The 15,752-nt window shown below is 38.2% G+C and overlaps 2 protein-coding genes across 7 annotated transcripts in view; one reads left to right on the top strand and one right to left on the bottom strand.

The window, feature by feature from the left end:
• The window catches only part of MTX3 (metaxin 3), a 29,188-nt gene extending 27,369 nt beyond the window's left edge, over window positions 1–1,819 (bottom strand). For 5 of the 6 annotated variants that reach the window (XR_008994337.1, XR_008994339.1, XM_036914160.2 and 2 more), the window contains exons 1-3: window positions 1,692–1,819; window positions 1,099–1,168; window positions 655–731 (exon numbers count right to left, since the gene is read on the bottom strand). Coding sequence is in view for 4 of the 6 variants with exons in the window: in XM_036914160.2 (XP_036770055.2) it covers window positions 655–731; window positions 1,099–1,168; window positions 1,692–1,814 (270 nt within the window). In the remaining 2 variants the exon portion in view is untranslated. The remainder of the gene's footprint in view (window positions 1–654; window positions 732–1,098; window positions 1,169–1,691) is intronic. The other variant, XM_036914165.2, reaches the window with a different exon arrangement.
• THBS4 (thrombospondin 4) overlaps window positions 1–15,752 on the top strand; it is a 92,420-nt gene that overhangs the window by 6,489 nt on the left and 70,179 nt on the right. The window lies entirely within an intron of this gene.

Genomic DNA, 15,752 nt, shown 5'->3' with positions numbered 1-15,752 from the left:
AATAAGCAGAAGCTATTATTTTTGTTAACAATAATAAAAAAATTCTAATTGGTTACAGTTTTTCCCTGTGAAAACAGAAAACTTCCAATTTCATGAAGTTCTAAATTTTGTTGACAAAGGATTTTTTAAAATATTGGCAAAAGCAATTATAACTTCTGCATTTATATAAATCTTTACATGTTTAAATTATTTTCAATACATCACTTCATGACATATTTAACTGTAATGACCAGTTAAGTGCTTTTAAAAAATAAAATAAAGGGTTGCTATTTGGTGGAAACTCATCTATGTCATATCCAGCACAAAATGTGTAGTGACTAAACTGACAATTTTATCAGTAAGTGTAATAATCATGATGGCTAAATTGAATCTGCTTAATCTAAACTTCAATAAAATCCAAGCAAAGTGCAGGAAAATATAAATTGACTATACCTCAAATTACAGTACAACTTATGCTGACTTTCAAATTATAGTGCAATTCATGATTCAGGGCAGTAATTCTCAAGTCTATGTTTATATCAAACTCCAGATATCTCCAATTGTCTACTCAGTTGGCAAAAAAAATTCTAAAAATAGACCCAAAATCTTACAATTTATTTTTTATAAGTAACATGCAAGGATCAACAATCTACTTCTTCAAAAAGAACCACCCACCTGTTTTCTTAAAAAGTTTAGTATTTTTGCTGGCTGAGAAACAATGTTGTCTTCGGTTGTCAAAATTGGTACATCTCCTATAATCAAAAAACAGTCTACATACAAAGAAACAATTCGATTTCCTCTGAAGAGATTCCAATACCCTAAAACTATACCAATTGCACATCTGGAGGGGAAAAAATGAGTAAGCTCCTCTTCGTTTTTTGCAATTTCACAAAGAACACTTCTACAGAACATTTTATTCCTCATAATTTCCACTGATTTGGCTTGTATTTTGAAGTATTACTCAGAATGATCAAACCATAAGCAATACACAGCCAAGGTCATGGTAAGAAGAAACTAAAACCCCAAGGTACTCCCTGGCTATAAGCCTCATTGCACGGGGTGGGGGGTGGGGGGCACTTAAAGTGGGCAGAAAGGGGTGTTTAAAAGTTTACACTATACCTCTTGAACCTCTCCAGGTGTTATCTATGACACTGACTTTCAAGGGTGCACCAGAAAATTTGGCGTAAGCCTGAAACAGAATTTATAGTGAAATAGTTTATCCTGAGTATGTAATGCAAATCTGTAGAGCAACTTAACTTCACAGTCGGGTCCCCGAAAGCAGAAATGCCTAACAGGGGTCCCGGCGTCCCTCCCCTCATCCCTAGCCCAGTGGGCGCGTGCCTGCGCCAGCTACGCGGCTTTCAGGGACTTTGTTCCATAAAAGGTCAGGGGAATGCGGAGTGGGACGCGCGCGCCCCCTGCTTCGGACCTTCATTCCACCTCCCAGTTTGCAAGGCTGAGAAAACCCGGAGACAAGCTAATAAGCCACGACTCCCCGCCGACCTCGGCGGGGTCACAGGCCAAGCCGTGAATCCTCGATGGGAGGGAGCCTAGAGCGATGCAGCGCGCAGCGTCCCCGCCAGTCTCGGCCCTGAAGCACCGCGGGGAAGCGCCGCGGGAAACCGCTGCAAGCCTCGGAGCCCTGGCTCTGCCAGCCTCGCGCCTCTGGCCCCGCCCCTCTGTCCCACGCCCTGGCCCGCGGGCGTCCTCACCATCACCACCAGGGACTCGCTGTGCACTGATGGGAGCCCCCAGCCGCCTCCCCAGCAAGTGAGCTCCAAGGGGGCCGCCATCTTGCTGGGGCTGACCTCTGCTATCCCGGAAGTACTTTTCATGCCCAATTTCCGGCACGTGAAAGCCCGGGGGCGGGACGAAGGAAGGGTACCTTCGGGCTTTAGAGCAACTGGAGGGGTTAAAAGCATGCTTCTAATCAGCTTGCCTTGGGGTTTAAGAGTCTGGGGTCTTAAATCAGACCCACTGGTCATTCTCAGATATTCATTGGATGCCTCATGTGCTCAAATACTTTGAACATTACGGTGCTGGGCCTTAACTAACATGTTTGTAATAGGCCTGACAATTTATTTGTTAAGATTGTTGTGTTTTAAATTATGGCATGGGGAAAAGAATTTGGCATACGGTGGGCACTCAATAATTGTTCAACCCCTTCCCCCATATATTTGGCTTCTGCTTCTTTCCACATTTCCATTATGTTACCCACATGCTTGCTTGCTCCAGCCTCCTTAAAAGTAACCTTTTCCCTGAAATTTGTCAAGTGATTTCTCCCTTCAGTCTGAAATTTCTTTCTTCTCTGCCACTGCTCCTTCAAAAATGAACATAACTGTCACTTTCCCTGGGACAATATTGGAAAGTTAAGAACTTCTGGGTTCCTGCAGCCCTTGTACATACCTGAATTGTAACTTCTACTCAGTACAGTTCTTTTGCTGGACTACCTTTAAAGACAGAACAGGGCTGGCTTCATAGATGTGAGACCCAGGTGGTCACATGGGGCCCTGTGCTTAGAAGAGCCCATACTTGCCTTAATGTTCTACTGTCATAGTCTTGAAATTCTCAATAATTTTTGAACAAGGGAAGGGGCCCTGCATTTTTATTTTTGACTAGACCCTGCAAATCACATAGCCTAATGTGGGCCTAATGGGTGTGAACTAAATGTTTCTTGAACATCAAACTGACAACTTCTCAGAAAAATTGTTTAAGAGGAAAGATAGGCCTTTGGAATGCTATGATCCAAACATGCTTACTAGATCCTGGAGACAGAACTTGGGTGCTGGCTCTTTCTCCTAGAAGGCTTAGCAGTCTTTCTTGGATACCCTCCCAGTCATTCCTCTGAGTTTTTTCCATTCCTCTGCCCCAGTGAGATGGTTGGGTCTCCTTAAACAAGAGAGCTCAAAAGAGTCCTCTACAAATTTTTATAACATTACAATTCAACAAATGATTTCTAGGTACTCCCTTATTGTTTACATAGCTATCTAAAATACAGTATCAATCTGTCAAGCATTTCTTTTTCATGCTTCAGAGCCAAGAGTTTGTAGAAGTGAGAAGAAAAATATGTTCAAGGTGCATCCTCTGTGGAATTAGTGGAGGTTGTTCAGTCTTCAGTAAAAGAAAGGTAACTCAACTTTCAGATCTAAGTAATGGGACCTCCTTGTTTTGAAGGTTAAAATCCCAAGTCATAAAGCTCAGAGTCCATATGCTACAATGAGGCATTTTAAGTAACCACACACAGAGAACAAAGATTCCCTGAGTTTTGTTTGTAGGGTAGAGAGGGATGGGTAAAGATGTGCATTCTTTGTGGACACATAATGCAATTACTTAGTCAGCCTTCTCCCTTGTTGCTGCTGCTACAAATGACTATTCATTTGCATTAAGGAAAAATTCGGCCTCTTCTCTCAGCACTGAATTGAGACACAGAATAGCATGCTATTGCATCTGATGAGAGAATCCTTAGACACAGGTTTATTTGTGTTTGTTTAATAGCAATCTTTTATTGCTGCAATTCCTCTTGAGCGTCTGTATTTGCTAGATTGAATTTTAATACTGTAGCAGAGCCGATTGCACAACTAAGCTGAGTACTATTCCAAAGAACCACACAGAAGGCTGAAACCTTTAGTAATTATGCCTGATATGAATATTGGCCCCTGTGCCTTTTTCTGGCTGCTGAAGAGTTTTGTTCAGAGTTCATCAAAATCATAATTTCATATTCCTACCAGGAAGCATACTGTCTGCAAAACACTCATGTATGTGTGGATGACCTGAATCACAGCTTCATAATGAGTATTCCAGACAGTTTTCCCTGCAAAAGAAATATTTTTTTTTCAAAAGATGGACATGAAAAATGGCTTCATCTAGCAATGGTCATTGGACTCAGGAGACCTGACCTTGGCATCCATTCCTATTCCTCATGTGTTTCTTGGTAATAATGGTGCAGGTTCTATTGGGATCTTTTTTCTCTGGGCAATTAAGAATATGTGAAATGGCGCTGAAAGCAAAGATAAAAGACCTGTGACAAGTGATCATGCAGTATCATCCCTTGTGGAAAAGATGAACCTAAGAGCCTTGAATGTCCCTTTCAAACCTAAACTTCTAAAATTCAGTTCCATGTTTAGGTATAGAATCCTTGGGAAGGAATAAAACAAACACTGAATGGAAGTCAGAAGAATTAGTTTCCTGACTTTGCCTCTTATTAAACATATGGCCTTGAGCCAACATCATTTTACCTTTATTCATCAACTCATTCACTTACAAAGCAAAGGTTCTTTTAGCTCTGAGATATTACTCTATGCATAATGAGCATTTAATAATGGTTGACATTCATGGAGTGATTTCTACATGCCAGAAATTGTTTTAAGTATAACCCATTTGGTCTTCATAATTACTCCATCAGTGAGATACTGTTAATGTTCCTGTTTTCAAGGAGGGAAATTAAGGTGCAAAAATATTAATTAACCTTCCCAAGGTCACATAGCCAATAGGTGATAGACCCAGAATTTGACCCCAGAGCTCATACTCTTAGTCACTGTACCATACTGCTGGTGTCCTAAGTAGTCCATTAAAAATCCAAGTTTCACTCAAAAAAGTTTTCAATGCCATGAAATTACTGTCATTACTTGTTACAATATTTGTTTAGAATTAAGCCATTAAGCAAGTTCATTAAGCAACTTCTCTATGCTCAGTGTACTGCTGGGCCATCAGGAAAGAAAAACATGTTCATGCTTTCAGAGGGATAGTTTAAAAAACAGGCCTACATATCTGAGGTAACTTGAGATGATTAGAAGGCACTGTTTTGTCAAGCAGGCCACAAGCCTAATGAGGTTTTAGAGAAAGGCTTTAATGTACTGCAATGCTTGGCAAAGGTCTAATGAAAGAAGTAGGACTTTAGCTGACCTTGAAGGGTGGGCACATTGGATTTATATTGGCACTCCACATGAGCTTTGCTATATGAGTCCAAGCATAGAGATGGGAATTGCAATGGCAAAGAATCTTAAGACAAATAAATAGATGCTGGATTTGGTAAGTTGGAAACTGATCAGAAATTGTTAATTCACTAATTTGAGAACCCAAATTGGTGATTTTGGAAGGTATAGGGATATGTAGTTTGGAGGAAGTAAAAAGAAGAGTCAAAGTCAAAATACAGTATTAATGGATTCACACAGTCGTGGATGGGAGGTTGAATGCCATTGTTTCATGGACACCACAGGAAGAAGGGATTTATGAACCCATAAATTTTATTAAATGAAGGAAAATGTTATGAAAATGAAGTGAGGATATGCTGCTGAATATTATTAGAAGAAAGTCACCTGGCACTCTGCACATTTTCATTGAATGGGTTATTAAAAATCAAATTGCAAGGGATTACTGAAGTAAATGGTATTAGGAATGGGAGCAGGTATGAGATCATGAGGAATATGACAGATGAAGGAAAGGAATTGAACAGGAACAAAAGACTCAAGATAAATTTTTGAAGGAGATGACAGGGTGAATCTTCATACATATGAAAACAAAATTGGCTACTAGTGAGCAAAAGTCTGGAGATGCCAGACAGAAAAGGGATGGGGTCCTATGAATTACCTAATAGTTGAGGGCTGAGACTGGGAGCTTGAGCAGTGGAGCTGGCACTGAAAATAAGAGCCATGCTTTCTTTCTTTCACTGGAAGAAGTTTTTTTTTTTTAATTATTATTATTTATTTATTTATTTAGTCATCAATATTCTACAATTACATGAAGAACAGTATGTTTATTAGGCTCCCCCTTCCCCAAGTCCCCCCCACACACCCCATTACAGTCCCTGTCCATCAGTGTATTAAGATGCTGTAGAATCACTACCTGTCTTCTCTGTGTTGCACAGCCCTCCCCATGTCCCCCCGCACATTATACATGCTAATCGTATTGCCCTCTTTCTTTTTCCCTGCCCTTATCCATCCCTTCCCATCCATCCTCCCCAGTCCCTTTCCCTTTGGTAACTGTTAGTTCATTCTTGGGTTCTGTGATTCTGCTGCTGTTTTGTTCCTTCAGTTTTTCTTTGTTCTTATACTCCACATATGAGTGAAATCATTTGGTACTTGTCTTTCTCCACCTGGCTTATTTCACTGAACATAATACCCTCTAGCTCCATCCATGTTGTCGCAAATGGTAGGATTTGTTTTCTTTTTATGGCTAAATAATATTCCATTGTGTATATGTACCACATCTTCTTTATCCATTCATCTACTGATGGACATTTAGGTTGCTTCCATTTCTTGGCTATTATAAATAATACTGCGATAAACATAGGGGTGCATCTGTCTTTTTCAAACTGGGCTGCTGCATTCTTAGGGTAAATACCTAGAAGTGGAAGTCCTGGGTCAAATGGTATGTCTATTTTGAGCTTTTTGAGGAACCTCCATACTGCTTTCCACAATGGTTGAACTAATTTACATTCCCACCAGCAGTGTAGGAGGGTTCCCCTTTCTCCACAACTTCGCCAGCATGTGTTGTTGTTTGTCTTTTGGATGGTGGCGATCCTTACTGGTGTGAGGTGATATCTCATTGTGGTTTTAATTTGCAGTTCTCTGATGACTAGCAATGTGGAGCATCTTTTCATGTGTCTGTTTGCCATCTGAATTTCTTCTTTGGAGAACTATCTGTTCAGCTCCTCTGCCCATTTTTTAATTGGATTATTTGCATGAGCTCTTTATATATTTTGGATGTCAACCCTTTATTGGATCTGTCATTTATGAATATATTCTCCCATAGTGTAGGGTACCTTTTGTTCTATTGATGGTGTCCTTTGCTGTACAGAAGCTTTTCAGCTTGATATAGTCCTACTTGTTCATTTTTGCTTTTGTTTCCCTTGCCCAGGGAGATATGTTCATGAAGAAGTCACTCATGTTTATGTCCAAGAGATTTTTGCCTATGTTTTTTTCTAAGAGTTTTATGGTTCACTGGAAGAAGTGTTAAGGGAAGCATGAGATGATGCTGAGTAAGCTCAAATCAGTTACTTTCAAATTTCTCTCTCTGTTACATTAGTAAACAACCAAAAGCACCTGAAAGAAAGAGATTGGGGCTTTAAAAAAAAGAGAAAAAGTTAGAGAATATGCCAGGGAGTTAGTAAAAAGTGAATGGAAACTATGCTGACAGTGGCAAAGGTCGGATTTAAATTAATATGAAGGAGATAAACCAAGTGAGAGCCATGGGCAAGCTGATAATGAGATGCCCTTTCAAAGAGATATTCTTTAAATATGTATTCAACGTTTTTTTTTAATGGAAATGAATTTAGCTAGAGAATGTAACAGAATCAGTTTATAATTTACCAATTCTGTCTGTTAAAAGTCTTATGTGAAGACCTGGGTTTTAGTATCCCTTAAAGTTTGGTCCTAAGGATGATAGAGAGAACAGGGAGGGGATCCTAGGAACTGAAAGAAGATAGAATCTATGGCTTTAGTGGTGGGGCTCAGCCATCTTTAAGTCTACCTAAGTTAACATAGTTGTATGGCTTCCTCCAAGTACCTCTGGGTACTTTGTTGCCCAGAGGTTTAAATGGGGAGCCAGGTTCATTTATTCACTTGGTATCAAGGCTATCAGGCAGTGATATATATTGAAAGGGATTCATTTTGCAACCCCAGTACAGTGAACCTGTTGTCTATGTTTCATAGAGACAGAGAATTAAATGAAATTAAATGAAACAAAAATAGTAATAATAACATCTAACATACTAATTTATGTAGAAACAGAAAAATTATATTTTAAAAGGATGATAAGGAGTCCTTAAAGTAAATAAGGTTTCTATACTTAACTTAAAGTGATGAAGCATCATATACCAGTAGACTTTAGTAAGTTTTATATATATATATATATATATATATATATATATATATATATATATACACACACACACACACACAGTAATACTAAAGCAACCACTGAGAAAAGTATACAAAGTTGTGTACTCAAAAACACTAAATAAATCAAAATAGAATTCCAAGAAATGTTTGAGTAACCCACAAGAAGGAAAGACAGAAGGGGAATAATTGGCATGGAACAAACAGAAAACTAATAAAGTGACAGACTTAAACTGAAAAATCAATAATTTCTCTAAATGTAAATGGTCTAAATATACCAATTAAAAGATAGATTATCAGAGGGAATGAAAAGCTCAACACAAATAAATGCTGTCTACAGAAAAATTCAAACATAATGATCCAAGTAGATTGAAGATAAAAGGTTGAGAAAAGCTATACCATCCAATAGTGATCACACAATAAAGTAAGGGTTGATTATACTAATATCAGATACACTTCAGATCAAAGAAAACTGCTAGGGACTAGAGACATATTATGTAATGATAAATGGGCCAATCCACCAAGAAGACACAACAATTCTAAATGCATACACCAACAACAGTGCATTGAAATATATGAAGCAAAATTGATCTAGGTGAAAGAATAGACAAATCCATAATTATAGTTACAGTTATACCCAATTCTCAGTAATTGATAGCACTACTAGATAGAAAATAGGCAAAGATCTAGATGAATTAAATGACAAGATCTAATTGGCATTTATAGAATGCTCCATTCAACAACAGCAAAGACACATTCTTTCCAAAAGCTCACAGAATATTCACCAAGGTAGACCAAATTATAAGTCATAAAGCAAACCTCAACAAAAAGTTGTTATGAAATCATACAGAATATATTCGTTGACTATACTAAAATCAAGCAAGAGATCAATAACAGAAATACAACAGTAAAGTCTCCAAATACTTGAAAAAAATTAAACAACGCTGCGCTAAATAATCAGTGGATCAAAGAGGAAAACTCAAAGGAAAAATATACATATAATTGAATAATTAAAATACCACCCAACCTGTTAAGATAATGAAAAGATAAGCCACAGATTGAGAAAAATATTTGTAAAATACACATCTGTTAGAGGGCTGTATCCAAAATGTATAAAGAACTCTTAAAACTCAACAGGGCAACAACCCAGTTTAAAAATGGAAAAACAATGTGAATAGACATCTCACTGAAGAGGATATATAGATGGAAATAATCATATAAAAACATGCTCAACATCATTTGTCTTAGGGAAATGCAAATTAAAACAACAATGAGATACCACTACACACCTGTTAGAATGCCTGAAATCCAAAAATCTGACAATTCCAACTGCTCTGCAAGGCTGTGGAGCAATAAGAACTCTCATTCATTGCTGGTGGGAATTCAAAATTTTGCAAGACAGTTTGGCAGTTTTTCTCCAAACTAAGCATTGTCTATCTCATATTGTAGGTTGAGTTTTTCTCCCTCCCCCAAAAAGTTTGTTGAAGTCTTGACCCCATTTTATGGAATCTCCTCTTGAAATGTCAACCATTACTCACATCATTGTTAAATGTTAGCAGACTAAAAGGTGTCAGTGTATATTTTGATCAATGGAAGTGATTTAGGAAAAGGAAAGGACAGAATCCAATGAGTTTGAAATAGTGTTATAGGACAGCTTTATACCTCCTGCGTAATTTCCACAGCTCTTAAAACCTTCTTTATTTCCATATTCATCAAAGTGCTGAGTTAACAACATTAGAACCAAACCAAAAGGTATATTGAGTAGGTATATGGAAAAATGGAATATATTTTGACTTTTGATGAAATGACTACTTATATACTTACAAGTATGTATATACTAGTGAATTACTGTCAATTGTGTTTTACTAATTTACTCACATATTTGCCATATTGTTGCCTACACATTAAGTTGCACCAGGTTTTGAATTTCAAATGCAGGGGCTGAGTCTTATATTCTTCCCATATCCAGCAAGCACATAATAGATGCTCACAGCTGATGGAATTCCCTTAAAGGGGAGAAGGACACAAAATACATTAAACTATTAAAAGAGAACTTTTAAAAGAGCAGAAATTGCCTCTTCAGTTTCCAGTGTCACAGACTCACCTGTTACTTCTCATCACAATGTCCCCCACTCCTTACAGCGGTTTCCTCTGATGTTTGTATCTGTCCCTCCAATTGCATCTCTGGAATCTTTCTCCCTTCGCTGACCCCTGCCTCTCCATGGCATATCCATCCTTTGGCTTCCCAGTATTTCAAACCTTCTGTTACTGCCGCCACAGCCTTCCACTCCACATCTCTGATTCCCGTCATAAGGACAAGACAATAAAGCTATTATGTGAATAAACACAATTTATGTGCCTTTTCCCCTCTTTGTTGGAGTAGATAATTAAGTACCCTTGAACTCTCATCCAAGATTAAACGTGAAAACCAACAGGATAAAGGAGAGCGAGTAAGGCAAGTCCAGAGGGGGATTCTCTTGGGCATATTTTCTAGTGTGGAACAGTGAGTCAGTATGAATATCCAGGGGAGATGTTTCCAAAAATATGTATGTATGTGCAATGTGGCTGGAGAAAGTATTACAAGGCAGGAATTGTTGAAGTCCACTCAGGCAAAAGAAATACTCACAGAAGTTCTACATTTTGAAGAAAAAATTGAATCTTTTTATACGTAGATGTATTCATTATGTATGTGGGCCTGTTTCAAAAACAGAGTGTTTTACATTTCTTCTTCTTCAAGATAATTTGTGCTTAGATATGGTCAACAGTTTACAAAAAATTAAGAGAGACCAGTTGATTCACAATTAAACTGTTCATCTGATCCATAGATATCTTCCCTCTATTTGGATTTCCTGAGGCAAAACAGTGTTTTAAAATTGGAATATATAGTTGTAATTCTGTTGAACATATTTTTCTATAGAAAATGTTATGAATACAAAAACAACATCTACAGGTGACTGTCAATGTGTATTTTCTTTGCATGTACTATGTATTTGCTTATGTGCTTAAGAAACAACTTAGGAGAAGGTTAGGTAAGAGAATTAGCAGGAGTATTTTTTAATTCCTCTTCACAATAACCCTAATGATAATATTATACTCATTTTATAGATAGAGCACTTTCAATCCAACAAACATATTTTGAGTTTACTAAATGCTGTCACCAGTGATATCAAGATAAATCAGATGTAGTTCTTGTTACTGAGGGGCTTACATTGGAGGAGATAAACATGTAATATCCATTCTGTATGGTTTGTGCTGATGGGGATAAATTCAGGGCATTATGATATCATAGGAGAAGGATAATTCGCCTATCTGCAGAGGGACTGGAGATGAAGCTGTGTCAGGCAACCTCCCTGGAGACAGTTGACCAAGGAGGAGTTCCCAGCAGGGATAACAGCTCTAGTAAAGACATGGAGTAGAGAAATAGTATGTTGTCTTCTGAGAACTATGTTTAACTCAGCGTTTCAGGTGAACAATAGATAATGATGAGAAGTAAGACTACAGACATAGTCAGAGAGGCCTATGTAGTAGGCACACTAAGGAATTTGGACTTGGATGTATCAAGGGTAAATATCTTGTGCCAAAAAGTAAATACGTAAGGATTTTTACCCAATTCTGTTTGTTTCCAAAGCCTGCACTTCTTACACTAAACAGTACTTACTTCATAGACATTTTTAACATTAACTATTTAACAAAGATGTAAATAATCATATTGTATGAAGGAAAAAAGTACCAATTTGGAAAATACTTAAATAACATTATTTAGAAATAAACAGTATTATAAGCCTACTCTCAAGGTTGTTTGAACTTTTTTTAAATTAATATACAGTCTTATATTAGTTTCAAGTGTGCAACACAGTAGTTCAACAGTTACCCATTTTATTAAGTCCTCCCCACCACCACTAGTACAGCTACTATCTGTCAACAAAGGAAGATGTTACAGAATCATTGACTATATTCTCCATGCTGTACTACCATCCCCATGACCAATCTAGATTATGACCAAGAGTTTTTGTGCTCCTTTATCCCCATCATCCTCCCCACCTACCCACCCCAGGCCCTCCCCCATGGTAACCACCAGTCCCTTCTCAGTGTCTATGAATCCACTGCTACTTTGTTCATTCTGTTGAACTTTAAGTCTGTTCACTTGACATCTTATACTCTCATATTTTATACCATACCATGCACTGTATTGGTTTTTGTTAACTGTCATTAATATTAAAATAGCCTATTGAAGCATCTAGTACTAGGCTTATATGTGGTGGGCACTCCAAAACAGGCCCTCTGCTCTTTGCACATCCAGCCACTGCCTTCGTAGCTGCCTGACAGATGTGGGTCTGCGACTGGACCTTCACACCAAGGGCACTCTACGCAGGCACATCTGCTGAGCCTGATGGGGGCAGGGATCTCTCACAGTCCTGGCATCAGGGACTGACATCACTTCCATGGATGTCAGGGGAAGCCCAGTTGCTAAGGATGACTCTGCTGCCCCTAAACCATTAGCATTTTCCAAAGAGGAACAGAGGCCCAAGGACCATGCCCTCTGCCCTGTTTAACAGTCACACTACCTCTGAAGGGCTAGGAGACACCCCTTTCCATAACCTCATGCCCCATCCTAACACGGATGGTCTTTATGCTTCTTCACCAAGTCATCTAAATGGAAAGCATGCAGAGAAAAATCAACTGTAATCATGTGGTGCAGGGCAGAGAGCAGAGAGAGAGTACTTCATATTTAAGAATAGTCAGAGCAGTAAATGTCACTGGGGTGGGTCCAGTAATGAGACAGGAGAGAAACACTGGACAGTTGAAGAAACTCCAAAGGGAGAAAATAAGGAAAGCCTGAGAATTAAATGAAAGAGCAATAAAATTATACAGATTCAGAAAAAGACTTCTGAACAAAATTGCATTGATGGTGCTGGGAAGTCTAACTAGTACCTACCCCCACAGCAGGAGGTGGGTGTAGGAACCATTATTTCAATGAAAGTTCACTTGAATAAACGGCATTTCATCTTTCTCTTTAAAAATTTAATCAAATACCCTGATTCTTACCATAAGAACAAAGAATATAAATTTTTTTCAGTAAACAAGTTGTTTTTTTTTAACTCCATATTATAGTCAGTTACAGGTGTATGAGTAGCAGGTATTGTGTTTATCTCCTGGGATGGAGAATGAAGAGTGGATATTTTCAGGAGAGGAATAGGGGGCTTCAATAATTTGCAATAATGAAATGAGCACTGAGTAGTGAAAATGAATGTTAGTGATATTATTCCTTATATCTTTATATACTCCTGAAGCATTTCAGATACTTTTAAAAAGTGAATTAGAGATTCAGGCATTATTCAGGGAAAGGACAGAGGGAGCAGAAAGGGATCAGAGGGGCAGGGGATAAGACAAAGAGGAGAAGTGAATAGGGAGAAATAGAAAAAAAAAGAAGGGATGGTTTTGAACTAGAGAGCTTTTTGAAATGTTGGGTTAGAGATCACACCATGTCATTTGCTAGTGATTTGCCCCTCACTATTGCCATGATTAAATAAGCTCTCTAGCCATTTCTCACCACACATGAGTCTCAAGCAGCTGCCTATGGCATTCTGATCTCTACAGTCCAGACACAAAAGCAGTTCTTCCAAAGGAAAAGAGAAATGGACAGCGAATGCTACTCCCTCAAGAAGAAAAGAGAAAACAATGACCGTATATGTATGAATGAACCTAAAGCAACTCTAAACTACTCCACTTTGAGGGCAGAAGCAGATGCTTTAAGCCAAGTTCCAAATAAAATCTCAAATCCTTCCAAACCCCTTTCTTGCCAATACTGTGCAATTTACGTGCACGTTGTCTGCATAGTTAATCTTCCTCTGTAGCATCTGGTATTTATCATCAGAAACAGATTGGTAAGATATTCTAAAGAAGCTTTTCATATACTTTAGGTTTTAAACATTCCTCTACAAGTCTGTGTCTTTCTTTACAAGGTAAAAGTGCAGCTGAGCACCGGGAAATATGTGATAGGAAATAGGGAGACAAGTCATTCATTCTTGGGACTCCCCTAATATGGCATAAATGAATCACGGCCAGAGAGGTGAAATAAAGGGAACTAAATTTTGCAGCTAAAAGGACTTTGAAAATCTTCCAGATCAGTTTCCTGATTGTCTACATATGGTAGGTTGCTCTCACAGGGAAACTGAGCCACAGGGGCACAGCTGAAACAAGTAGCCAGGTTACCTTAAGATTTTATTTTTCCCCCCTAACCCTAAGTGGAGAAAATGGAAAGTTTTAGATTATTCATTTTAAACTGATGACTAAGATGTGCAAATGACTATCAGATTCTGTAGGTGAAATCAGCAGAGCCTTCGACTGACCTAGGGAAGTCAGGACTCTGCCTCTGGGCAGGCACTTTCAAATGTTGGTGACAGAGAATATCTCTAGGTGTTCATTCTCGAGGCTCAGATCTGAGTTCCTGCCAGACACATCACGCAGTCGAGACCTCTGCAGGACAGCAGTTTAATCAGTAAATTTGCAGTCATCTGAATAACATCAAAGACTTTTTGCTTGTCATCTGCTAAAGTCTTCCCTTTTCTGTGGCCTGTGGGTTTGATTTAGAAATTCAGGAAAATCTAGAAATGAACAAATTGATGAATGATGACAGAAGTGTTTAAAAAGCTACAGCTTTTAGCATTCGCTAGCTGTAGCAAATGAAAAAATAAAAGCCAATTTTAAAAATTAGAATAATAATGAGAGCTCAGAAATGATAATAATTAGAGAAAGTTCATATAGAAAAGTTGAACTCAGTGTATTTTGGAACTTGGTGAGTTTTCCTTGTTCTTTTTCTTAGCTCCTGCTCTGAGTATTTTAGTGCCTTCATGCTCCTAAGCAGAAAATCCTGAAAATATTGTAATGTCTTCATTTTTATGATAATATTTTCCAGCCTTTCCTATATTGACAAAAAGGTTTTATGGATCTTGGATTATGGATTTCTTAAAGTTTAGCACCTTGTAGCTCTATGTGTAATAAAAATTAGTATTGTTAAAGGTTAACTTAATTAGTAAATATGCAGTTATCTGAAGTAACCATTTTAAAATTTAATTTTAAATTCCTTAAAATTTAATTTTCCAAACATGACAATTTTGTGATTAAATTAAGTCGTCCCTAATACACCTACACCACAAAGCAGCTCAAACTTTGTAAAGAGAAAGCCTGGCTCAGAGGGATGAGCACTAGATGTAAAGTTCAGCGCATTCAAGTCAAGGTCAGCTTCTGCCATGAATTGGCCTGAGAAGGTCATTTCACGTCACTAAGCTTCAGGGTCCTGTTTTGTGTAAAGGGAGGCTCTGATCATTTGTCTGCCTGGCTGGCAGAGCATTGTAAGAATCCAGAGAAATTATGCATATTAGAGATGTTTATAAGCTGGGACACTGTGCGCAATTGTATGTATTATTTGTGGCATTGTTTTTTATGCCAAAACCCTTTATACCCGTGAAGGGTTTTATAGGCATTTTAATTTTCCTGAAAAATAATTATTTCCAGAAAAGGATTTGGGAAACTCTTTTTTCCACATAGCTGTAAAATATCAAGGGGTTTCATTTCCCCAGGTTGGTCAACTCTCTTATGTTCTAGTTCTTCTTGGGGCGAGACCTCTTCCCTCAGATTCTCTGGCCACTCACAACCAGATCGGCCACTGTTCCCCTCACTGGACTTCAGCATCGCCCTGTGGGCAGAGACCACAAAAGTGAATATGTGTCAAGTGGAATGGCCAAGGAAGGGGTCTCTCTACCATCACAACAGCTGGCTTAAAATAGAAGACAAAATCCTATATACCATTCACATCACCAGGGGAAGAAAAGTCACAGTAAGACCCTAAAGAGTAATATTTATTTTTCATAAAAATCCATCATGTGCAAATGTTAAGGCCAAGATGGAGGCATGAGTAGAGTAGTGGAAATCTCCTCC

Source organism: Manis pentadactyla, chromosome 2 (assembly GCF_030020395.1).
Source record: "Manis pentadactyla isolate mManPen7 chromosome 2, mManPen7.hap1, whole genome shotgun sequence".
Classification (NCBI taxonomy): domain Eukaryota; kingdom Metazoa; phylum Chordata; class Mammalia; order Pholidota; family Manidae; genus Manis; species Manis pentadactyla.
This window is presented reverse-complemented; position numbering and strand designations above follow the sequence as displayed.